Genomic DNA, 26,748 nt, shown 5'->3' with positions numbered 1-26,748 from the left:
GATCAATCGCCTTCAACTTGAAAGCAGCATCATATGCGTTTCTCCATGTCTTTGCCATGGTGAGGGTGACAAAATTACTACCGTAATCAGAATGATGGGAAGTTTGAGCGCGCTTGATTTAATCTAAACAGTAGGCTAAACAAAAAAAGTTGTTTGACCTTAACCCGTTCGGCAATTTCATTGGTCTAATGAAAGCTTCACGCCGCCAAAAAACTGAGCACGTCACAGAATGTTTTTTTTTTTTTTTTTTAATAAAATTTGAAAGCGGGAAAAATCCATATATTAGCCGCGTCATTGTATAAGCCGCGAGGTTCAAAGCGTGGGAAAAAAGTTGCGGCTTATAGTCCGAAAATTACGGTACTTGCTTGCTAATACTTAGGGGACTATCCCCACAAAAAAAAAACAGCCTAAGCTTTTTATTTTCCAAATGTTATTTCACAAATGTTTAAGAGAGTGATCATTTATGCGAAAATCAGAGATGAAGAGTGTAAGTGTGATGGTATGATTAAAATTTGTCTTACACCGTGTCCTAACTACACTCGACGCGACGCCGCGACACGCGATAAAAGGTATCTTTTCCATGTTAATCAGAGTTTTTGTCCTAACCAGACGCGACGGCAACACGCGAAGTTTCGAATTTAGAAACGGTTCCTATTTCTGCGACGTCGCGGCTGACAGATCCGCCCACACAGAGATCTCATTGGATGGAAGTTCTGCGTGTCATGAATATTTAATCATCAAACATGGACGACGAGGAACTGATTGTCGAAGTTCAAAGGCATTCAATTCTCTACGATAAATCCCACAAATTCCACAAAGACATCAGGAAAAAGGATTCCGTCTGGAGAAGTATAGCTGAAGCATTGAATACACATGGTAAGTTAAGTTTAGACTTTCATCTACAGCGAATGAATGAATGAATGTAGCATTTAGCTATAGTAGGCTACTAATGACGCATCAACCTGTGTAAAAAAAAATCCGCTTTATTTTCAATGTAAAGTAGAGTGAATAGGCATGACGATTTGTGTCCCTGTATCCAGGGGTGTCATTCCAGACAATCTACTGAAATACAGGCAGGGTGGGGAGTCGCAATGACAATGACAGTAGGCCGAGCTGTGCACACCATTTCCAATGCGAGTGCGGGCCAGCAGTGCGCTTTCACAGAGAGACTCCGCCCACACGCTGTTCTGAATGGCTGTGATTTTTGATTGACGTGTGGCGTCTCACAGTCGCATCGCGTCTAGTGTGAACAGACACACTTGCTGTCGCTGGAATTTTATCGCGTCGCGTGTAGTTAGGACACGGTGTTATTGTTTATTATTGTGATTGTGTAATCTGAATAATAAAAAGCGGGGAATTGTTGTAGAAATTTTGATACTCATTGAACAGTAATAGTCATTGCAAGGGAATGCCTCTGTGTCTGAGGGATGCAGAGGGGGAGGATCTGCTTTTGTTGAGAAACCTTGGGATAAAAGAGTATAAAATACAAGTCAGCCCTCCCCTCTGGGTCCCACTCACGGCTCAGATTAACTCCTGTGTAATGACCGGGTCCTTCTTGCAAGAATAAATAATTTTAAAAGACTGTTTGAGTCAGAGTGTCTCTTACGCAGTGATAATGGTTGGTTGATCATTTTTTGCCACAACAGTCGCTTTGGATAAAAGCGTCTGCCAAATGCATAAATGTAAAATGTAAATACACAGGGATGATGACTAAATTACACACAGGTGAGAACAATGACACTGGCAGTGATGAGGGCAAGGGATTATGGGAAGTGTAGTTCGGGATGACAAGTGACAGGGGAGAAACACTGAGCAGACAACGGGGAATCGTGACACGTAACTTCCATATAATATATCATACTGTAACCATGCGCAAAGCTTTCTAAAGCATCTGAACATTTTGTTGATCGCATGGTTTTTATTTCTATTAAACCCCGCCCACAGTGAAACATCACTGGTCCAAAATCCTGCTCCACATAACTGTATATTAAACATCAAATTGTAATTGTGTCATGTTGCAAAGCATTTTCGCTTTAAAGCTGAAGTGTGTAATTTCCTCAACGTTAAAATTCTATCTAATATCCCTGATCCAACCCAGAAAATTACTTCATGGACCAGACAGGCAGTTTATCATGTCAATCTACAGTCTTAAATATGAATTATTATGGAGCTAAACCCGGGTGCCAGAGAGGCACAAAAGCAATTTCTCATTTCACTAAGTACAGAGCTGGAAAGACTACACTGATATCAGAAGGGAATTGCCTCTCCTGCAGCTTTCTTCACATTGCTTTGTGTTTCAATATCATTTTCATATTTGTTTATCCAGCAAACTTCTCATTAATGTAGATCACATGACAGCATGTTTGTGCATCTAAGCTGATATTTACCTCTTGGGAAGCATGCACAGATGCAATTCCACTGTGGTAACGTACAATCAATAATTCATGGAACAGAGAAATGAAAACTTCTGCCGTCTGGATTTGCTCAGTCATGTTTGTTAACATGAGGCTGAGAGGTAAATGTAAAGGCAGTGCTTGAAGGAGTCACGGCTGATTATGCAGCAAGGAACATAAATGATAGGGGCTTTTAATCCCATGTCAAGGAGTGATTTCTTCATTGTCAGTTTATAAAAGCAAGTCAAAGGTACAGCACACGAGAGCTCTGAAAAGTAAAGGGCCTACATTAGATCCCCAGTAGTGCTTACTGTCCTCCGAAGAGCTGCATCCCCAGCAGAGCAAACACAACGATGAAGAGAAAGAGCAGGAACAGGAGACTGATGATGGATTTCATTGAGTTGAGCAGAGATACCACCAAATTTCGCAAAGAGTTCCAATACCTGCCGAAGTATTCCATAATAACTCAGTTTAGGGAATGGAATATACTTAGATTTTCAGGACATATGATACATATACAGGGTCCAAAGATTATTTTTTGGCACACTGGCTGGTAAATTAAAATAAATGTACAGGCCATAAATATTTCATACACCTATGAAACTTTATTTTGCAATATGTTTATTAAGAAATCATTTATCTTTATTACAATGGAATTATTTAGCTGTTTTTCCTTGTCACCTATGATGACTCTTTTTTTTTTAATTTATTTATTAATTTTGGTGTCTTAATGAATATTCCACATATGAGTCGCAAAAAGGAGTTCTGGAAAAATAAAAATATGCCACCTTAGATAGACTTTTCTACTGTATCAAGGTTAAAGGTGGGAGTGCACAACACATGTTGTCTTTAGCAGATGACATGATTTGAATGGCATATCACTCAGTGAAGTGAAAGTATCATTCTTACAATTCAGTTATAATTCCTTTTAAAATTACTGGCCAACTCCTTTTTTTACTCACAAATGACACTTATTACTTGCATTTAGTGCTTGGCAGATGTCAATTTTGGACCCTGTACAGATGAAGGGACATTTTGGATCTCTTACTTTGTAACCTTGAATATCCTCAGTAAACGCAGTGCTCGTAACACACTGATGCCAAAAGAGGCTCCTGGTTTTACCGCTGCCCAAATCACCTCAAAAATGCTTCCCACAATAACCTAAACACAGCAAAGACAGAAGACAAATATGCATATAAAGGATTAGTCCTGAAGGTCAGTTTCAAGGTGTTGTTTTTGCTGACCTGTAACAGCAGGGCTTTGACAGCATTCAATTACTCTTGGAAAAAAGGATTGTCAGTAACAATGAGGATCCATTTGTTGACATTAGGTAATTAATTAGGTATCATGAACAAACATTTAATAACATACTTTTTACATAATGTATGAATCTTTGTTAATGTTAGTTAATAAAAAATACCATTGCTCATTGTTAGTTCGTGCATAAACTAATGTTAACAAATACAACTTTTAATTATAAAAATGTATTACTACATGTTAAAATGAACATTAACTAAGATTAAAATTAATAAGTATTGTTCATTGTTAGTTTATGTTTAACTAATGTTGTAAACTAATGTTAACAAATGGAACCTTATTGTTAAGTATTACAGAATTGTCTTTTGCTTCTGAAAAGGCAGACCTCCAGGCATTAATTCCAAATAGAACATTCACTTTTCCAGTATATCATTTGTATCTGGTGGGATGGTACTCACACCAAAGTCAAAGCAGTTAAATGAGGAGTGAAAGTAGGTCCTGGGCCCAAGGCCATACATCTTCAGACTCATCTCTATTAGAAACAGTCCGAGGAATACAAACTCCGCCAAATCTGTACAAACAAAGCATTTATCAATGTGTCAGTCACTAATACAGTAGTAACAGCAATTAACATAGTAACCTATCAATATTTTTCTGTTTTACAGCAAAAAATAATTCTGATACAATTTTTACCCAATAGAGCGCAACAGACCCCGCTTAATTTTTAACTGTATGGGTTCCGGAAGTATTTTTCCCATTAATTTCTTTCATAGACTTTTCATAAAATCCATCATTAGAGAGTTGTAAAGCATGAACCAAACAAACCAGCTCCGAGGTGAATCACAACATTACAGAATTTGTTTTAAAGCAAAAAAGTATTTGAAAATCCCACAAAAAGACAAAGGTACAAGACTTTGTAACTACACAAATATAAAACTGCAGAAACATTTAAAGCTATTTATTTTACATTGTTGATAATAAGTATAGAAACAATATAGTGAACATGTTTTGGGAAATATTCTAATATACACTAATATATAAGTAGTTTGAGAGTGCAGGGAGAATGACTCGTGGAGAGGACGGTTGCTTAAGGTCTTATTTTGCGGGTTTTGTTAGCCACAATTCTCTGACTGGTGAAGCTTTCTCTGCTGGACCGTGGGTAATTTAGTTGTTCAACATGAATTCTGCTATTATTTTTGCATTAAGTGAGGTGTCTCACTATGGGATACATCCCTTACATGTATTCCTTGAAGCCCTATTACATTACGCCAGCCCTTATTGGCTGGCAGAAGTAACGCTTGTGTCAGGAGGAGGCTCCACTTCCCAGTACAAAAGGGCCGACACAGCATCATTACGTCATTCAAAACAAGCACACCTCTTCCTCGCTTCACACAGCAAGAGGGTGATCTGGTGAGACACCTCACGTAATGCTATAAGAGAACCGGGGTTACACAATTAACCTATAGTTCTCTTTCAAGCATCGGTTTTGGTGTCTCAAGACACCAAAGAGTCAAGAGTCAACGCTCAGTACAGCATGTGCTAAAGTCTGTGTCGTAACATCTCATTTATAAAACCTTGCAAATGTGTGTGGTAAATACCAGCTCACCACCTCACAAATATCTTGTATCAATACCCCTTTCAAGAGAGACCACAATGTAGCCATTTGTGTGCCAGCACATTTATTCCCTGCCAAACTGGCTCAAAACCTGCTCGACTACTTCTCTGTTCAATGTAATGTAATGTAAATGTAAATGTAATGTTCAGTCTCCACTTCCCTTAAATTACCCCTGAACATCAAATCCACACCCAGATTCATAATACCCTGTACGTGCATTGCTCTCAGGGGGTAAGAAGTGGGCATTGCACCATAGAATCAGTATGCATGCTAATGTGTGCAGAAGGCGTGATCTAAGACCTCTCTGTCGATTTATATACACTACCACTGTATTGTTGTCTGTTCTCACAAGTACGTCTGGGTTACTGGTGTAACCCCTGTTCCCTGATGGAGGGAACGAGACATTGTGTTGATGTAGTGACACTAGGGACACTAGGAGTTTGATCTTGAGAGCCCCAATCACCTTTGCTTAAAATAGAAAAGGCCAATGAGAATTGGCGAGTGGAATTTGCATGCCACTCTCCACCCCAGACATACAGGTATTAAGGGAGATGTTGTGCATCACTCATTTAGATTCATGCTGAGGAGCCGATAGAGAGTCCCGACCATGTCAGCATGTTCAGTCACAATGTCTCATCCCCTACATCAGGGAACAGGGGTTACACCAGTAACACAGACGTTCCCTGTCTGTCACTCACTCCATGTCGTGTCGATGTCCAAATACACGGGTTCACCAGAAAATGGGCATACCACGAGTATTGGGCAGGGTGCCGTAAATCCTCTGCCGAGTTCATACCCGAACATTGTTTAAAAATTTAAATGGTGTCCAGGGTTCACCGGATACGGGGAACTGTTGTGGACAAAAGGCGCACATTATCACCTTTGAAAAAGGGGAAGGCGCAATGCAAGGGTACACCTAACCGGCCGCCCGGCCTACCTGCTGTTACCACATAACACTCGGATTGAAACCGGCTCTATGCGTAGGCTGTAAAACCTTGTGAAGGTATTGGGTGTAGCCCAACCCACAGCTCTGCAAATATCTGTGTAAAGGGATTCATGGAAAAGAGGAGGCTAGAACCGGCTTGATGATATAAATAATAGTTTCATATAAAACTGAACCAAAAAGACAAATTTAAAGCTCTATGTGCAGTCCAGTTGATGCACAGGGCACGAACTGGACACAGCAACGACAAGGCAGGTCTTCCTCCTCAGAAGGGAGCGCTTGCAGGTTCACCAACTGTTTCCGAAAGGGAGTAGTGGGAACTTTGGGCATGTAACCGGGCCGGAGTCTCAAGATCACATGAGAGTGTGCCGGCCTGAGCTCCAGGCATTCGCTGGTGACGGAGAGCACCTGCAGGTCCACCACCCTCTTGATGTAAGTGAGCATCACCAGGAGGGCCATCTTCAGAGACAAAGTGCTGAGCTCGGCCTGCTCCAGGGGCTTGAAGGGGCCTCTCTGTAGGGCAGGAAGGACCACAGAGAGATCCTAGGAGGGAATCAAGAGTGGTCTAGGAGGATTCATCCTCGGGACTCGAGTCTGTAGCCAGTGCTGAAGCAGACTCATATGTATCAACCCGAAGGGGGAGAACCGCCGCCGAGGATACCATATACACCAGGAGCCTCTGAAATTGTTACACTGGCACTGCTACCTTCTGCTTGAAGGTCTTCAGGCAGGTCAGCAATGACTGAGCACGTTTGGTTGAAAGACATGCCTTGAGAGTGATGAGTCCAACTCCATACCGAGAAAAGTGATGCTCTGCACAGGGGAGAGCTTGCTCTTCTCCCGGTTGACCTGAAGCCCGAGTCGGTCAAGATGCTGAAGCAAAAGGTTCCTGTGTGCACACAATAGATCTCGCGAGTGAGCTAGGATTAGCCAGTCGTCCAGATAATTGAGAATGCATATGCCCTTTTCCCAAAGCAGGGCCAGGGTAGTCTCTGCAAACTTGGTAAAGATGCAAGTGAACAGGGAAAGACCGAAGGGGAGGACCTTGTACTGGTATGCTCGTCCCACAAAAGCAAACTGAAGAAAGGGTCTGTGTCGAGGAAGGATCGATTAGTGAATGTACATGGGATTCAGGTCAATGGCCACAAACCAATCCTGATGTCGTACTGATGCCAGGATGCGCTTCTGCGTTAAAATCCTGAATGTACGCTTGGGTAAGTCTTTGTTCAAGGCACGCAGATCCAAGATTGGGCGCGACCATCTCCCTCTCTTAGGCATGAAAAAATAAGGGCTGTAAAAGCCCTTGTGCAACTCGGCTTTGGGGACAGGCTCTATTGCTCCTTTTGCCAGAATGGTGGTACCCTCGCCCTGCACCATAGTGGCAAGCATCTGGCGAACTGGATCGCTTAATCGTCTTGGACTGCTTCCTCACCGTTGAGAACTGATGGGCGAAATCCTTGGCAGTGTTGCCAAAAAGCCCCCTTTGGGAGATGGGCACATCGAGAAAGTGGACTTTCTAGGCTTCACGCATCTCCGCAAGGTTGAGCCACAGGTGCCACTCTTTAAGCGCAAGAGTGGACATCGTCCGGCTCAGGGCGCATGCCTTGAATTTTTTCGCACATAAGGTGAGGTTGGTCACAGTACAAAGTTCCTGCATCAGCCCAAGGTCTGTCCTACCCTTGTGCAGATCTTTCAGCCCCTTGGCCTGGTGGACCTGCAGGATGGCCATGGCCTGTAGGGCAGAAGCGGCCTGACCCGCAGCCTTGTAAGCCTTCATCATTAAAGAGGAATAGAACTTACAGGCCTTGGAATTGAAAATTACTTCATCCGCTTCCGAAAGCAGAAGCCCACCCTCTGATGCAGCGACCGAAAGCTCATCCTCATCATAAGCCGAGAAAGACACATTAAACTTGCCCTGAGGCGGGCCGCCTGCATCACTCGAAAGCACTACCGGATAGAAAGAATGTGCTGGGGATGGGAGGTCCGCGGGGGCAGAGCCAGCGGAATCGTTCACATGTCCACATCCAAATCAGCCCAGGACAGACCAGGTTGGGGAGTAGCCACGGTGGCCGTGACCACAATGTTCTCATGGACATGTTCACGCAATGAGAACAAGACCCTTCCATGAAAGCTTCCTTGGCGTGCTGGCATCCAAAGCACTCGAGACAGATTTCATAGAGGTCCGGAGGGGAGAGATAACGACCACATCCAGTAGCACAAACGCGGAAGGACATTTTTAAAAAGATGCCAGGCATTTGCGTTAGCTCTTTTAGAAGGAAATATACTCTTATGAATATACTCTTTTAGTATATTCTGCAGACTGCAGAAGCGCCCAGGGGAAGTACAACACTCGAACATGTGAGTGTGACCACTGATATGCACAGTAAAATCCAGCAGCGTAAGCGAAAGTTGAGAGGACAAACATAAGCAAGCATTCAGCTCAGAAGAAAAAATCTGAAGAATTTTTCAAGAATTTCAAGATTGAAACCCTAGTGTTCCTAGTGTCACTACATCAACATAATGTCGAGTGAGTGACAGACAGGGAACATGATGCCCTCTAATAAGTGAAGAAAATGCTTCAGGGCTAAGAAAACCACCAGTATTTACAGATAATTGATATGGTGATTGGTCAAATGAAGACCCCATCTTCCATTTATTATCCTGCTCTCGTGAGTGATCAGAGCTGAGGCCATAACCCCAAAAGTCTGAGGCATGTTCGAAAGGAAACACTGCTTGCCCTCCGAAACTCAGCCATACATTGAGTAAACTTTATTTCTCTCTCCTCTGACAGTCACGCTCTAAATGTCACTGAGTCCAGTGACAGCCCCAGATATGTAATACACTGTGTTTTATCTCAAACAGAATTTTTGAAGATGAGCTATAAGCATCACAGTGTGCTCTCTCGCTATGTAATCCAATTGAGCTGTCACGAGCCAATCAACTATGCATATAATGAGACGAATACCTCCCACTCTGAATTGTCCATATATTTGACAAAGACCCTCAGGCTGAGAGACAGCCCCACCCTTGAAACGCAAACCTCAGTAATTTCCTGTGGGGTGGGTATATGTTTATGTGAAAATATGCATCCTTTAGATCAATGAACTTGAACCAATAGCTTGGATGTTTTGAGTGAGCATTCTGAATTTGTACTTTCTTAAATACTTGTTCAGTGCTCACAGATCTAATATGGGATGGAGAGCCTGAGTTCCTTTCTTTGGCATGAGGAAATACCTTGAATAAAATCTGCTCTGGCTTTGCTAGGCAGAACCACCCTTATTTCTTTCTTGTTCAGCAAGGAGGAAATTTCCTCTTGAAGGACATGAACTGATGCCCCCAAAACCCACGAGTGAATTTTCCGTCTGAATTCAGGGGGTGTGCAGTAAATTGCAGTCTGTAGCTGAACCATATTGTCCTCAATACCCAGCGGGACTTTCGGCAATTGCTTAGGTGTAGCGCTGTGTCGCCATCTCGTGGCTGAGGCCTGAAGGAGCCTGGGCTCTGCGCTGCGCATGTGTGAACACTTAGTGCTTGGACAGAATTTAAGTGGCTTACCACATCTAATGGAATGGTGACTCCCCGAGGTGGCATTATAATATGTTCTGTTAATGTATTTTTCAAAAAACTTTTGGGGCATTTTGTTTTGCAACATTTTTGGGGGGTACAGTAAAAACTTTATTGAACTGTGAGAGTGTAAAGTTGAGCTTGTGACTAGTGGGTGTGCACCACTGCACCATCTCTCGTCCTCTTCACTGCTCTGCATCCCCTTGCCCAGCCAGGCTCTGTTTGCAACATAGAACAATTGGGAACTCCTGAACTCGTTCCATCCTGAATGCTGAATAACTGAGGAGTGGGAGCCAGCATACGGGGGGGCTGTACTGGAAAGGATCATCAGGGTGCCACCTTCTTCCTCCTCGCTCCCTAATTGGGATGAGGAACTGGCTGCTCCATATGAGCTGGAGCAGGCCGATAGTTCTTCCTGGGCCAAGCATTCTTTTGCTCTGGAGCTCTACTCTAAGCTGCTGCATTCACATGTGGTCTCTGCCACCTCAGAATGCAGTAGCAATGAGGTAGATGAGCCGTCATCTGAGCAAATTTTGCTGAGGTTGTGGAGGGGGTCCAGTCTGTGTCTTCCTGGGTAGATAGAGCTGCACAGCTTCATCATCCCTCTTCTTTTCCTCACACCTCTTCTGCATCCGTGTCAGAGTCTATCCAAAAATACCGTCTGAAACCACTGTTGCGTCTAAAATGGCCTCTTTCTCCCTGTCAGGATAACCATGGTGGCCATGGCTTTACCGGCAGCCTGAACAGCACATCTCTGCAGATGGAGAGAGAGATCAGTGACCACACAAATCTCATCCCATTGTGCCTGGCATGGCATGGCAGGCATCTCATCTTGCAGCTCCGCTTGGTATGCGGTTAACATAGAGATTGCGTTCAAAGCCCTAACGGAGAGAGCGACCACTTTGTAAGCGCGTTCCATCATGTTTGACTGGAAAGGTCAGCTTTGGATGGCAATGTCGGATTCGCAGCCACCGTGCGTTTGGGGTGCAGATGCGCTGCTACTAATGGCTCAATGGGAGGCATGCGGAAAAGACCCTCCTTCTCCATTACTTCTACCTTGAGTGCGGAACCCCTTGAATGGACATTTTACTGGTAAAGGGTTTATCCTTCCAGGTGACCACAACCTCCTCCAGCAGCTCTGGGAATATAGGAATTAGCTGTCTCACCACCCATTTTGGTCTCTGCAGCCTTTTGCCCTAATAGCGAGACTTTGCAGCCTCCGCTACCACAGTCGGCCAAAGAATATTTAGTCTTTCAGCCATACATTTGCACACATCATGCAGATCAATGCTGAAAGGCAGAGAGGATGTTGCCCCGCCCACCTCTTCCGTGGTTGCCGCTGCAGTTGAGCATAAACTCCATAAACTCTATCATAATTGGCATGTACTTAGGTAAAGGTTTATGTAGAAGGTGGGGCAATGCACTTTTGTCATCATGGGCTAAAATCCAATTATACATGACTGTATTGTACACATAAAATATCTTTTGATTGGCTGTGATTGTGTCATGTCGCACAGCAGTTTCAAGGTTAGATAAATAGTTTGTTGTTAGAAACTTGTCACATAAACAAAAACATCTTTAGAAAAACTTTTAAGAGATGCAATTCACTTACACAGTGCATATGTGAGCCAGTCAGGCTGATTATAGTGGACTATAGCCACACACAGTGTGTTCAGTCCCACTATACACAGAACAGTCCAGTAGAAGCTCTGGGCCTTCACCATACGGCGGATGAAGAACCGTAACCTCTTCTCTTTTCTACGGAAGTATGATGAGCTCTCATTCTTGCTACTCTTCACGCTTGTACGGGTGAATGGAGAGCCCTGTGGAGCTGCAGAAAGAGAGAACAAGACAGAGAGAGAGAGAAAAAGACTGTTTCTTTTAGATGGTGGAGAGGAGAGCAGAGGAGAGCAATAGAACAAAAGAGATGTTTTACTCCTACACTTTAAAATATTCCTACAGTCTTCATTCATGTCCACAGCAAACACTAAAAGTTCCCCTTAAAAGTTTAATCAGTGTGTAAATTCAAGAGCAAGCTAACACAAGGAAAAACTTGCTCACGCTATATCCAAAGTTTAAAAACAAAATGTATATCAATATATAGATCACAAAAATAGAAATACGAATATAATTATTTGTGTTGCTTAATATCAATACACTATCATTAACATGCAAAATATGTACAATGTCTTCACAATAAATAATATTGCATAGTAATTATAATATAATATAATCTTATGCATGCAGAACTAAGTGTGCCAGTTCTTGGCCACTGATAAAGGGGTAAATGCAAAATTTGATGTCACCTTTTAACACTTTTTTGCCCTTTAAATATAGGATTGTAGGATTTCTTTATTCAGATAAAGTATGCAATTTTTATTTTCTTTAATTTGATACACATTGTGTCATATAGAGAGACAAAAAAAAAATCACATTGGGTAGGATAATTGTCTCCCCTTCCAGCTCTGTGACTAACAATTATCCAAAAAACTGCATATAACCCTGAGGATCTCACATTAAACACAGATGTCAAGTCACCTTGTAAAAATGAGAGGTGAAAAATCATTCCATTAGCATCTTGTTCCTCATCTATCATTTTGCTGGCTATTTTAATGAGGAAATGTGCCTTTAGTGAGGCTGCATAAACCAGCGAACTCCACCTATGTCATCTATCTATTTATCTACTATCTTTCCTCCCTTCTTTAGGTACTTATTCTCTCTGTCATACCACCCCCCACCCCCACCCCACACACACACACTGATTAAAATCAGTGTTTGGGAATAAGTAACTAAATACGTGAAGCTATTAACTTTCAACTACATTTTTTGGCATGACTGAACTTAAGAGCTATGGGGGGAAATAATGAAGTACAAGCATTTACTAACCTATTAAAGGTCAAAACCCTTAACTTAATAATTATTATCTCACTCAAAATAGATGATACATTGTTACAAGAGAAAAATAATCCCTTATACAGTATTAGCCAGTATATGAATACAGCACACATCATTTTCAAATGAAGTGCTTATGGCTTGTCCTCTGTTATATCAAAGGTCACAGGTGCTGGGCCTGTAGCTTACCAACTGATGAGATGTCAGTGAAGTGGTCTTCTCCCTCCTCTGCATTGATGAGGTCATTTTTGCTCTTCTTGGCCCTCTTCAATACTAAACATGTTGGAATGAAAGTATTGTATATTATAATAAAAGCGATAAAAAATAATAATAATTATAACTTGCATTGTATGGATCTACAGAGCTTTCATGACATCCCAGATGTGTATGACTTTCTTTCTTTTGCAGAACACAAACAAAGATTTTTAAAAGAATGTCTTAGCTCTGTAGATCCATACAATGCAAGTGAATTGTGCTACAAAAAGCACAGACAGTCATAGTAAAAGTAATCCATATAACTACAGTGGTTTAATATATGTCTTTTGAAGCAATGCAATCACTTTGGGGGAAAAACAGATAAATATTTCAATAATGTTCTACTCTAAATCTCCACTTTTGTATAGATATTTACCTATTATTTACCTATCATATAGCTTCTGAAGACATACATTTAACTCTGAAATCTTATGGATTACTTTTATGATGTCTAAATGTTATTTGTGGAGCTTGAAAGGTCCGGTCACCATTCACTTGCATTGTATGGATCTACAGAGCGGCTATATTCTTCTAATAATCTTAGGTTGTTTTCAGCAGAAGAAAGTCATACACATCTGGGATGGCATGAGGTGAGAAAATTATGAGAGAATTGCATTTTTTTTTTTTTTATAATTTCTTTGTCTTTTTATTTCTGATTGATTACCTGGGTTGTTGCATTTCCTCTTGTACCAGGCACCATCCTCCTTCTCTTCTGCATTCTTATCTTCCTCAGCGAGCATTACTTCCTCTGAGACAAAGATCACATTTTACTTCTAGAATCTTTGGTCAGGTTATTTTTTCTGCTTGATCTTGAATCCAAGCATCTGTCGGATCTGAGAGCCTGACTTTTTTGCCCAACATAAGATTAACAAATACAAACTACATTTTAAAATTTTCTGAAAAAAATGAGTGGTGCTTGCATGTGCAAAACACACTGCAACAATGCTAAGGTGTTGTGGGTGGTTGCTTCAGCATTACAATGTGGTTGCCAAGGTTATTGAGTGGTTGCTATGCAGTTACATACATTTCTGCTATGTTTTTTGTTTGTTACTAGGGCATTGCTAGGATTATCTGGGTGGTTGCTAGGTGGTACCATACTGGCCTAAATTAACAGAGCCCACAATAAGTCTCTGTGATATTCTGGTCCCTAGATATGGCGTGTGTGCCTCCTTCAGTGCAAGTATAGGGTAATTTATTATCATCAGGCAAAAATCTTTTCTTTTTTTTTTAAACAGGCTTATTTTAACATGCTGATGCCATGAACTGTAACCACTGCTGTCAGTGCATTTCTGATAAACATCCAGCAGGAGGCTGGGACTATAGAGAGCACTGTATCACCCAACACACTAAGGCAATGTTAATGTTTTACACAATTCAGTGAGATTGTAGAAGACAGTAGTGACTGCAGCAAACACCAGAAGAAGTAAAAGCACCAGTAAGCAGTTACTGTGATTTTAACATGACTTTACTGTGCTAAAACATTAAAGCTGGGCAACTATGAAGTAGTTTGGGAGACCACCTCTCTAAGCCAATTGGAACAGCCCTAGTGGTCTTCTAGGAAGCAAAAGTGAGGAAACTACATGCTGTGCCAGAATTAACTAACCCCTGAGCTGATGGAGCATCAGGCCTTTGAAAAACATGTAATTTCTTACCAAGGAAAATTACAATGGGATTAAAAAGTTTTAATCCATATTTTGACAAATATACAACAAAGAATTGTTTTTTACGTTAAAATAAAAAATAAATACTTCCTTGCTTCCACTGAAGAACACAACATGCTTAAATCATGCAAGGATAGCATGGCCAAAGAGAAGCAGATTGTATTAAATTAGAAGAATTAATTGGACTTTCAATGGGAAATCCCACTGAACAAAAAAAAGGGGGGGGGGGTCATTTTGTACTGATTCAATCTTGTTAAGATGGTTTAATGTAAATCATTCTTATCTTAATCCTATGCTTCAAAGCATCTGAGAAGACCATCACCAAACTGGCCCTAGAACAGTGCAAATCTACAGCAACAGTGCGCTCCATCACATTAATTTTGTGAGTCCCAGTGCATCGGCTGATGAAAGAGATGTTAGAGGAAGAGTGAGGGCATGAACCAGCTGGTGAAGCGAGTGGAAGGCTATTTGGTTGCCATGGACCTGCTGGCGAGAGGAAGTGTCAAGCAACAGACAGGCACACATGCATCAGCTCCTGCAGCGGCCGAGCAGAGATCCGGGAACCAAGTGAGATAAACAGTCATGATAGGGAAAGCACGAGGGGACAGAAGTCTCTATAAGGAACAGACCGAGGCCTTCTGGTGGTTGCAATGTAGATAAAGCACATTTTCATGTTCAGCGGTCTTTAAAAATGCATGCAACGAAAATGTGTCTCTAAATTTGAGGGAGTTAGAATTGCCTCTAGGGTAAAATTTTATCAACAGTGGCTAATAAATTGTTCATTATTAGGGGTTAAAGCAAACCAAAAATGTTGATGACTCATCTCGCAATACTAATTTTTTGTCCAATCCAATGCTCTCTAGAATGAGAATGTCTCTCCCCTAAAACCACCTGCAAGTAGCAAATGATGGTTAGGATGTACAGTAACTACAGCCTAATAGCTGTTTAAAATAAAAGGGACATGCTCTTTGATCTGCCCCACCCAAACATCCAGTTTCAACAGGAACACTTGAGTTTGGTTGGGCTATGACACTGACCTGCCTTGCAAATCCACTCCAGGTAGCCGGTCAGCTCTCTCTCGATCTGTTGCTGTCTGCGCAGCTTCAGGAACTCCTGCCTTTTCTCGACACGCTCTCGCTCTTTTGCAAACTCCCTGCGGGAACACAAACATTCACACACACACATGAACACACTATACTGCACACAGTCATCAGGGGAGCAATGCTTCATGGCATGAATTGTGTGTGAGTATAATTGTGTATATTAGCATTTCTGTGTGTATCTCATAATACAGTGATGCATCCAAAGCACAAACCAAAAAAATGTATTTAAAAAATGCCCCACTAACAAGACCACAGCTTATACACTCCAAAGGTAATTTTCGATTTCGTTATTTCTGTCTTGTTTTTCAGTATTAAAAAAATCTAAACATTATTAAAACAAGATAAATTTACTTGAGGAGCAAAATTTTGTAAGATACATATTATAGACTAATTGTTTTTAGTTTGCAAAATGTAAACCTCATCAACAACATTTTGAAACATTTAAGCTTAAAAGGGATAATACACCCAAACATGAATTCTCTCATAATTTACTAACCCTCATGCCATCTCAGATGTGTGAGACTCTTTCTTTTGCTGAACATAAACAAGGATTTTTAGAAAAATATTTTAGCTATGTAGGTCCACACAATGCAAGTGAATGGTGACCAGAACTTTGAAGCTTAAAAAAAAAACCATACAGACAACATAAAAGTAATCCATATGACTCCAGTGGTTTAATATTCTCTTCTGAAGAGAAATGATAGGTGTGGGTGAAAAACAGATCAATATTTATGATTAAGATTACAAATATTCACTTTCACTTTCACATTCTAAAAGTGAAAGAGGAGATTTATAGTATTATAAAAAGTACTTACATTTGTATCTGTTTCTCACACAAAACGATTATATCCCTTCAGAAGACATATCTTAAACATGTCATATGGATTCTTTTTAGGCTGTCTTTGTGATTTTTGAAGCTTCAAAGGTCTGGTCACCATTGACTTTGTGTTCAGCAAAAGAAAGGAAGACACATCTGGGATGGCTTGAGGTTGAGTAACTATCCATTTAAAAGAAGAATAAACAATTTGAAAATGGAATAAGAAAAATCAGCTTATTTTAAGATGTATTCTCTAAAAAATTATTCAAATTATTTTACATAATATTTCTTCTCAAGTCAACTCTGATAGCACACACACATCACACTATTTTCAGATGAAAACACATCTTTTTCGATTTTTGCTGATCTGCAATATGTCTACAATGATAGGAAAAAGAGCAACAAAAAGAAAAGTTATAAAGAAAAAGACAGAAATACAAGGTGTGGCATTCATATTTGCAAGAGCCATAGAAAAATAAATAATTTTAAAATCAATAGAAAACAACACCTAAAAGTCTATAGTTTATGTATTGCCACATGTACAGACACAAAACATTTGATTTGACTAATGCAAAATGGAGGATTAACACCCTCAAGTGATGTTATGATGAAACTCACATTGCTACAGGAGTCAATGCATTATTCTCTGTAATGCTGTAATGCACCCACAGGACTACACACATTATCTTTATCCTCTTTCTCATTTCTCTCTTTTTCTCTCGGCCTCCCTTTAACCTTTACACCACAATATGACAAAACTGCCAATGGAACCTTGTTTAGATACTTAGCCCATAGGTCACAAAAAAGTGGTACTTACTGAGAATTAGCCATGCACTGCCTCTAAGAGGCATATTCTACCCTGCTTTGGTTATTAAATATGTGTCATCCATTTTCCTAAGTATTAGCCATCTCTGCACCTTGATTATGCAGAAGCACTGAGGGGAAAACATACTCTGTGCCCCCTCACAACCTGCCATCTGTTATCATGCCAATTAGAGTAGAGTGTGATGATAGACCACCATTACTCTTTAACAGGTGCATTGAGTGTACATAGAGAAGGAGGTGAAAAAAGAGCTACAATGGGAAGGAAGGAAGGAAAGGAGGACAATAGAAAACAATATATTGTGGAGAGGCATTGTGAGTTGGAGTTCCTAAACACAGAGCATTCTGTCCTTCTGGTCAGAGTGACTGGTCTCGCAAGTGGATAATTGTAGCCATTAGGGATGCAGCAATATGGAATTTCTGAGCCAATACTGATAATTCATAGCTCATTGTGGCCGATACCGATAAATGTAAAACAAAAAAGTTAATTTAAAGCTAAAGAATTTCGTTTCTGCACCAATGGCACCAGCAAACGGAATTGCAAAAATAAACATTGTTTTTAAAACAGCTTTCTGAATACGCCCCATTTCAGCAGCTGATCAAACAAACATATAGTCCCGCCCAAAACTCATGCCTCTGGCCGAGTCAATGTTATTGTCTCTCTTGAGACGAGTTGCTCAAAAAAAAAATCATAGCATCACAGAAAAACTGTAGTCTGGCTTTTTTATGGCAGTTTTGGAGCAGTGGTTTCTTCCTTGCTGAGCAGCCTTTCAGGTTATGTCGATATAGGACTCGTTTTACTGTGGATATAGATACTTGTCTAACTGATTCCTCCAGCATCTTCACAATGTAATTTACTGTTGTTCTGGGATTGATTTGCAATTTTTGCACCAAACTACGTAAATCTCTAAGAGACAGAATGCATCTCCTTCGGTATACTTCCTTTCAGAAACTAATTGGCTAATTGTCTAAAGGCTTGACATAATTTTCTGGAATTTTCCAAGCTGCGTTAAGGCACAGTTAACTTAGTGTGTGTAAACTTCTGACCCACTGGAATTATGATATAGTCAATTAAAAGTGAAACAATCTGTCTGTAAACAATTGTTGAGAAAATTACAGGTGTCACGCACAAAGAAGATGTCCTAAATGGCTTGCCAAATTATAGTTTGCAAATATTAAATCTGTGGAGTGGTTAAAAAATTAGTTTTAATGACTTGTGTTTGTAAACTTCTGACTTCTACTGTGTGCTGATTTAAATTAGAAATAAATGACACACTTTAATGAATAAATTATGAAAAATACATTCATTAATGAATACACCTGCATAAATTGTAAGGTGCCCATTAATGTATTTGTGGTAATCCTGATGAATCTCTTCCATAAAAGTATCCCAATTGTTAACAGAGAGAGAAAAAAACAGACGTAATGCATTAAAACAAAATGAAGCAATAAATTAACAGCATGTAACGAACATTAAACAACAAAACACACAATACAAACTGTAATCTCATTATACATGGTGTAATATTTATGCCAGCAGCCAGACTGCGAGTGCAGCAGTGGTTTGTGTTTTTGTGTGCACATAAGGCCCTTTCTGACTGCATGGATTAAAGTCTGTTTTAGGTACTTTTCTGCGGCACTAGTACATTTCATTGTTTTTACATCTTAGGGTCTATAGTTCCTTGCAGCACTTTTAAGACCATTTTTAGCCCTTAATCCAGGGTAGGTGCTTTTGGGAGAAGAGGGACTGTGGTGCTAGTGTCTTTAGCCATCTCATGTCGGTTTGTGAGGATAATTTAAATGTCTATGCACTGTTACATTATTTTTGGTCTTGTTTTAATCGCCAACCTTTTCTGTAAGTAGCAATACACTATTTTCAATATTATATTTATGTTTCAAAAATGATTTCCCCCAAAAAACATTCATAAATATTTTGTCACGTTTTCGTTTATTGCATTATGAAACCTGAACAGAATTGATTACCGTTAATTACAGCAGATGATCCCGATTGAAACCAGCCCCAAAACCACACAAGTTGCAGAGATGTTGAAATAATCCCCACAGAGCGAGTTTGGCTTGCAATGCGAGCCTGGCTCTCACTGTCACAAATATATCAGCAAAAATATTGTCAGTAATTCCACTATAAACGTGCTAATAATATATAGATTTTTCCGGTTATCTGCCAATAATATATGGGCCATCATATTGTGTATCCCTAGTAGCCGTACAGCAAAAATTAATTGGTGAAGCTAGTCAGCCAGCATGGTCTTTCTGTTGAACCTGACAACAAAGGAAGTCTCACTGGTTGCAGGAATAGTTGACCCAAATATAAACATTTTGGTTCAACCTTATGAGATGCGTAAGCAGCTCCATAACAAAAACTCAATAAATCACATTAGATTTACACCCCGTTTACACCTGGTATTAAGATGCGTCTCTGGTGATCCGAGTTTTCGAGTGTAGGGTCTCTGATTTTATGACGATGTACAACAATCACTATGTCAGTATGTTTCTGCATGATATTATAGCGCAACAAGCTCAAAAGAAAGCGCAAAAGAAATGGCACGCTGTTTCTCCCAGATGCAGTTGAAATTGTATATGGCACAAAGCAGAATTATCTGTTTAGTGAATTACAGTATTAAAGGAACTTCAGATGTGTGTGCTTGTCATCTGTGTCGCTGCATGTTGATATCAGACACACTTAAGATGATCTGTGTAGTTCTCATGCTTGTGTATATATCCCCTTTTTACATTTTCAGGTTAGACAGATATTTCCTTTTAAAACTGTATGTAACTGGCAAAATCTAAACTCTTGTTTTAGCACAGCGGTTGATTGATAGATTAGGGGTGGCAAAAGCTGCTGCCTGGGACACATTAAGTACAGATAGCATTTACACCTCAAATGCAATGTGATCACATGCATTTTTGACTACCTTTGTATGTGGTTTTTAAATATCCAATCACAAAACTTTTCAGATTCCATTTACACCTGTAGTTAATGCTGACTACTTGTAATCGGATCAACTGAAATGCATCTTAATATCCTTAATGGACTACAATTATTACAGCGCCCATCCCTTTTTGTTTTCATTGAATGGAAAAGACCAGCCAGGATATTCTTCAAAATTTCAACTTTTGTTTTTCACAGAAGAAAGGAAGTCATACTGATTTGCAAAGACATGAGGATGAGTAAATAATAGCAGGCATTTTTGGGTTTAAGCTAGTTAAGAAACATGATGGGGACACCCACATCTCATTCTGGCAACCAGGATCCAAAAAACAGGATATGCTGGTATTTTCAGCAGGATTCCCGTGCCCTGTGCAACAATGTAGAAGAAGGACTCTCATCTCCTCTCCTCTTCTGCATTGCAGTGGCAGTGTGACTGTGAGTTAGAGTATATTTGTTTGTGAGTGTGTGACAGGGGAATACTAACTATGTAGCAACCTCTCTGTCTGTCTGTCTCTCTCTCTCTCTCTCTCTCTCTCTCACACACACACACACACACCCACACACACAAATACTCACAGAAGTCAGTGCAGTAAAAGTCAACTACAAACCATTATATCTTAGTATTAAAACAACTTCTCATTCTAAAAAATGAACTCCAGACAGAAACACTGTATAAAGTAGTTTGCACACACATGCACCCACACACACACAGATAAGCAAAACACACACAGAGGCAGATGCACAGAAAAAAACTAGCAATTCTTCATCTATCAGCATGATTTTATACTGTAAACAAAAACAGAATACAGAAACACAGGTGCTGTTTCAATTTCAGTGAAGAAGCTTGTTTAAATCTGTCCTTCCAGAGCAGACTACAAAAAAGTCTGTGTTACATAACTGAACTCAACAGTTGATTCACTGAAAAAGCTTTTAAACTTTTGCTCCTGTTCTTATCAGTGGCAGATGGTGTTCTTTAAAAGAGGGCTAGCACAGATGTCAGTTTTCAATGGCAAAACATGTATTACATTTACATGTACAATTTATTATTCTGGTGTTTGCAATGTTGCTCCCAAAGCAGCCTACTTTGCCTTCCTATCAAATTACTACTAAACAGGGAAATTGCCCAACACAAAAAATGACAAAGCTCAGAACTGTATAGATGCAGTTATTGTTTTCAAACAAACACACTTTGGCACTTCCACATTCATTCGTTTCCAACAGAATCTTGGTGATTTGGGCTTCTTTACATTTCCATCAAAACCGCTGGATCAGAAAAAAATCTGTTTTTTACCATAATTTATGAAATTTCACGGATCACCATAATTTTTGTTGCATCTGCTCTAATAAGACCCAATTGGCCTGCAGCTGATGTTGGTAGATTTGAACTTTTCACAGAGCAATCGCACAAACTCTGATCGCAAACTTCTGTTTTAAATGATCAAACAATGATCTTATAATGATCTCTCTCCAACACCGCAGCACATAAGTCTACTGTTTGTGAAAGGATACTCAAATAAAAATAATGTAATACTTCTAAAATTATGTCTTTGTATTTATTTTTAATACAGTACATAATTTGCTAAATTTTAAACCAGCTGTTAGTAAGACTGAATACTGAATATGATGATATTGAAGTAAAATAGTATTATTTACTGTATGTGAACCAATTACTATAAGCAGTAAAAAAAAAATATATATATATATATATATATATATATATATATATATATATATTTTTTTTTTTTACAAGACTTAAGAGTATTAAACATGAGGATGTGTCTTCATCAATCTGCTAAATGTCCAACATAATCATACAGGCCTATTGAGTCAAGTTAAAACTGGTTTACCGATAGTTCAGGAAGAACCTATATATATTTCTTCACTTTTAACCATAGATATCCTTATATAATAAATGTTATTATCATTAACAAACATTATTACATTATACAATGTTTATAAGATTATCCAAACTGCAGCGCTGCTCATATCATTGAAAGCTGCTGCTCAAAAGAACCTGGAAGCACGGTTGTCTGCTGTGTAAAGTCAGTGTAATTTCATCTGTATTTTCATTCTTTAAAAATTCTTATTTATAATTTCAACGCTTATAAATACTAAACTAAATGTCAGTACCAAAGGCCTGTAAGCATTAAACACTGGCCCCTAAGACTATAATGAGATAGAGAAACAGAGAGCAAAATATTTGATTCGGTATGTGCCTCTTGCTAGATCCCTGCTGTCCAACTGCCCAACTGCCCACTTCTCAAATCCCTAACCCCAGGGCTGTCCTCTAGTCTCTCCATGAGGTCTCAAAGTGGCCTTTAGCTTTGAAGGCAGCATGCTCAGACAGGAGAACTGACCTCCAGACCCCAGCACAACACATACACAAGCACTATGGCAACCAGTGGATCCACTAATGACTAAAACAAAGCAATATTCATACAGATATTTTTGAGGTGTTTAGAGTGTGTAATGCAGGAAACGGTTCCAAAAGTTATCTTGAAGAGCTTAGATATTCATCTGTCCACAGAACAAGAATCAGAATGAGCTTTATTGCCAAGTATGTTTACACATACAAGGAATTTGTCTTGGTGACAGAAACTTCCAGTACACAAACACATGAACAAGAAAGAGATAATAAAAAAATAGAATAAAAATAAAAAGCAAATCGAAAATATAAGTATATAGAAATACACAGAAAAGACAATATATATTTATACAAATACAAATATGAAGACTAAGCTGTTTATTGCACATAACTATTATTCAATGGGGCAGTTCTTGTGCCTGATGGTTTCCAGCCTTTTTCCTCACCCTGGAATTGTACAGTTCTTGAAGTGACAGCAGGGGGCAACCAATTATCCGCTCAGCAGTCCGAACCGTCTTTTGTAGTCTTCTGATGTCCTATTTCGTAGCTGAACCAAACCAGACAGTTATTTCTATCGGGAAGACATGCAGGCTTGAGTGAATTTTGAGATGCCATTTATTTGATAGAGGTAAAAAGGGAGGTGATGTCTCTCTCTTTGGCGTAGGCCCCGTCCGGCAGTCCGAGGGAGTTGTACCCGGAACGTCATGTCCTGCCGGAGATAGGAGGCAGGGGTGAGGAGCCCAGGGGTGAGGAGTATACTACTTTCTCTAAAAGAGAGAAAGTAGTATACTACCCCCAAAAGAGATGATCCAGTTTGGTACGAACCAGGTCTTGTGTTGGGCGTTCATTCTGGAGGAGGAATTAAGAGATGCGAGCATCAGAATTTGACGTGAAATATGCAATACCTCTGGTGTGGTTGTGTGAAGCCTTTGCGATGGGAAAGTTTTTTTTTTTTTGGGGGGGGGGGGGGGGGGGGTTAGTTTGGGGTAGTTCATCCCTGTGCATTTCCTCTTTGTCCTCGAGTGTGATTTTGGGCACTCCGTCGAGAGCCCCTGGTTGAGCAGAATCTTTGCTTTAGGCCGGCATTGCTGTGCAGTGTAGTTTGTTGAAAGATAAACGACATATGATATGAAAACCCTCCGGCGAGGGAAAAGTTGTTTGAGGCATCTTTGCCAAGGGGGACAACATGTGTAGAGCCATACGATAATGTCGACGTTGCGTGCAGTCTCTTCGTTGAAGACATTTGATATGAAAACCCTCCGGCGAGGGAAAGTTGTTTGAGGTATCTTTGCCGAAGGGGACAACATGTGTAGAGCCATACGATAATGCCGACGTTGCATGCAGTCCCTTCGTTAAAGACATCTGGTATGAAAACCCTCCGGCGAGGGAAAAGTTGTTTGAGGTATCTTTGCCAAAGGGGACAACGTGTGTAGTGCCATACGGTTATGGTGACGTAGCGTGCCGTCCCTTCGTTGAAAGAAAACAACATTGATATGAAAACCCTCCGACGAGGGAAAAGTTGTTTGATGGTTATCTTTGCCAGTGTGAACAGCATACATAACGCCATACGATATTGGCGATGTTGTCGTGCCATACCTTGTTGAAAGCCATCTCGTTATGATACGAGCTTCCAGTGAGGGCGGCTGGTTTGAGCAATACCAATGCGAAGGAACTGTGCTTGAGATTATGGAAGTCCGGCGAGGGGGGGACATAGTTATGTGCTGTCCTTGCGAACGGTGAGCTTGCTTGAATTGAATCATTGTGAAGGTAAAGATGAGCTGAGGAAGAGCCACCAACCACCACCAGATATGCATGAGAACTTATGGCTGATGGGGAGTTGAGCTTGTTTGATGATTTGGGTCAAGTTGACCATTTCAGGTACGATTGGGGAGAGCAGCGGCCGAGCATCTTCATTGTAGATTCCAGTATACCTCGAAGGGTGCCCGTCGAGCTGGTCTGTGGAACTCCTGCGATGCGAGGGAGGGGGTCAGAGACTACGTTGAAAAACCCGGGAATGTGTCTGGCTGGGATGATGAAGTTACAGGAAATGCTCTGCCATGTCAGACTTCTCATAGGGGACATGATGGTTCGAGGAGGGCCAGACTTTATTGATTGTAGTAGGCCTTTATTGACTTTATCTACGATGCGTTTCAGTTTCTGGAGGGAACCCATATGACGCTGGCCGTGATGATGGGTGTGGAATAAGAAAGGCCTATTTTAAACTTCTTTTGTAGATGTAGCTTGCTGTGTCAATGCGGAATGAGGCTGCAGTGGTTCTGGGAATGTATTTCCTATTTCTGAACTCAAACATATATTTTACCCCATATAGGGTAAAGAACCATTTCATTGGAGGGTAGAGGGGAAGGTTGTTTGCTGGACCGTATGATGAAGTGCTGTACGAATGCCGAGGAAGGATTTGAAGCTTGGGTCTCGGTGTCATTTCTTTCTTCCCTCCGCTGAGCCGCATCAAGACTGGGATTGTAGATCGAGAACATTTGTTAAATACATTCAATTATGAAATATCTAGCAATTGGATTACTTACGAAGAGAGTAATGGACGCTCCAGAACGTCTGGAATGTAGGAAGCTATATTGAAGAAAGTACACTTCTGGCCATTCCCCTGTGAACCATGGTCTAGACGGCAACCCCTGAATCCTATGGAGGGAGCCATGTCCGAGAAATAGGGGCGTGTCATCTGGAGATTCTCGCCAGCCATCATCGATTGGTGGGTAGGAGAGGCTGTCTATGGAATGAGCTAGTGTGAGCTAGTGTGAGGAGGTGGAAAAACAGTGGTTGCAGATTAGGAAAAACAGATTGCGTTAGGAGACCCAAACTGACCAGGGAACGACGTGAAAATAGACCTGATCCTGTCATGTTTCTTTAGGGCGGGAAGCTTGCATGGTTAGAGAAAGAGTGTGATGTCTAGAATTCTAGAGACATGGCTCGTTGTGGGTTGTTTGTTTTTTGTTTTTTTTCTCTTCTCTCTTGCTCGCTTTCTCTCTCTCTCTCTTTCTCTCTCTCTCTCTCTCCTCCCTCTTATTCCTCGAGCTGGAGCAAATACGGTGAGAAGAATAATGTCTCAGATTCATGAAAGTTCAGTTGTTGGCTGTAAAAAGGAACATGAGAGTCTTATGTAGTCTTGGCATAGAGCCCAGAAGATGCAGTGGACAGTTTAGTTTTTGAAGGAGGTGTGCCCCAAAACATACGAAAATGTGTGCATGTTTGTGCAAATCATCTTGCACGAGACTGCTTTGTGAATGTGTGTTGATATGAATCGGGATCTTCAAGAATGTGATTCTCGAGCATGGATCAGTTCCGGCTGTTCATGTCCCACCTTTACGACCTGAAGATGCAGTATCGCACTTTATCTTTTGTGAATATTTGCAAATCTCCTTCTGAATGTGTTTGATAGCTGATTCGACGGCCGATGTGCCAAGTTACCATTGTCTCTGACATATTCCGGAGACCAGATACACGCATGCATAAACATGCATGCCTGAATTCCGGCATTTACGCAGTCGATCATATTGGTTCTGATTAGTTGTTGCTGTAGTGGTCTGACCACGATGAGTGAATGATTTGTGAAGACAAGCCAACGAATTTCTGCTCTTTGATGATGCCTGAATGATAATAAAATGGAAGTATGCCATGAGATGGGAATTACTCGCTATATGACCTGATCATAGCGAAATGCCTCATCTGAACTGGCGATGAGATCATGGAAGTACGTCTGGAGTAAGAAAATGCTGCGTTTAATGGATCGTGTAAATGCGCCCTTGGAGGTGCTCTGTGAACCTCATCGAATGTTGTACTGAAAGAAGTAAATTCTTTCCCAAGGCTTGGTGAAGGCTATGTTAACCCGTTGATACGTATTTGTTTGCACTCGGGAGTGAAGTCACTCTGCTTACGTTTAATATATTTGCATTCTGATAAATGCATGCATGGATATGCGATTAATGTTAACAGATTATACGTCTTTTCGAAGGTCTAAGTGTTCGACGTTAATATCCGATCTCTGTTGCATGATAGCAGTCCTCCAGAAACAGCAATTTGTTTATTTGTGCCGGAAGTGCGGATGACAACATGCAATATCAAAAACGGGACTTCATAC

At 40.6% G+C, this 26,748-nt stretch overlaps 1 protein-coding gene across 1 annotated transcript in view; it reads right to left on the bottom strand.

The window, feature by feature from the left end:
- LOC127625288 (voltage-dependent N-type calcium channel subunit alpha-1B-like) overlaps positions 1–26,748 on the bottom strand; it is a 171,832-nt gene that overhangs the window by 69,905 nt on the left and 75,179 nt on the right. The window contains exons 8-14 of the mRNA XM_052100485.1: positions 15,618–15,733; positions 13,570–13,667; positions 12,854–12,962; positions 11,385–11,603; positions 4,109–4,221; positions 3,442–3,554; positions 2,705–2,836 (exon numbers count right to left, since the gene is read on the bottom strand). Coding sequence (XP_051956445.1) covers positions 2,705–2,836; positions 3,442–3,554; positions 4,109–4,221; positions 11,385–11,603; positions 12,854–12,962; positions 13,570–13,667; positions 15,618–15,733 — 900 coding nt within the window. The remainder of the gene's footprint in view (positions 1–2,704; positions 2,837–3,441; positions 3,555–4,108; positions 4,222–11,384; positions 11,604–12,853; positions 12,963–13,569; positions 13,668–15,617; positions 15,734–26,748) is intronic.

The sequence above is a fragment of the Xyrauchen texanus genome, chromosome 3, assembly GCF_025860055.1.
Source record: "Xyrauchen texanus isolate HMW12.3.18 chromosome 3, RBS_HiC_50CHRs, whole genome shotgun sequence".
Lineage (NCBI taxonomy): Eukaryota > Metazoa > Chordata > Actinopteri > Cypriniformes > Catostomidae > Xyrauchen > Xyrauchen texanus.
Note: the sequence above shows the minus strand (reverse complement) of the source record. Positions and strands in the feature narration are given on the sequence as shown.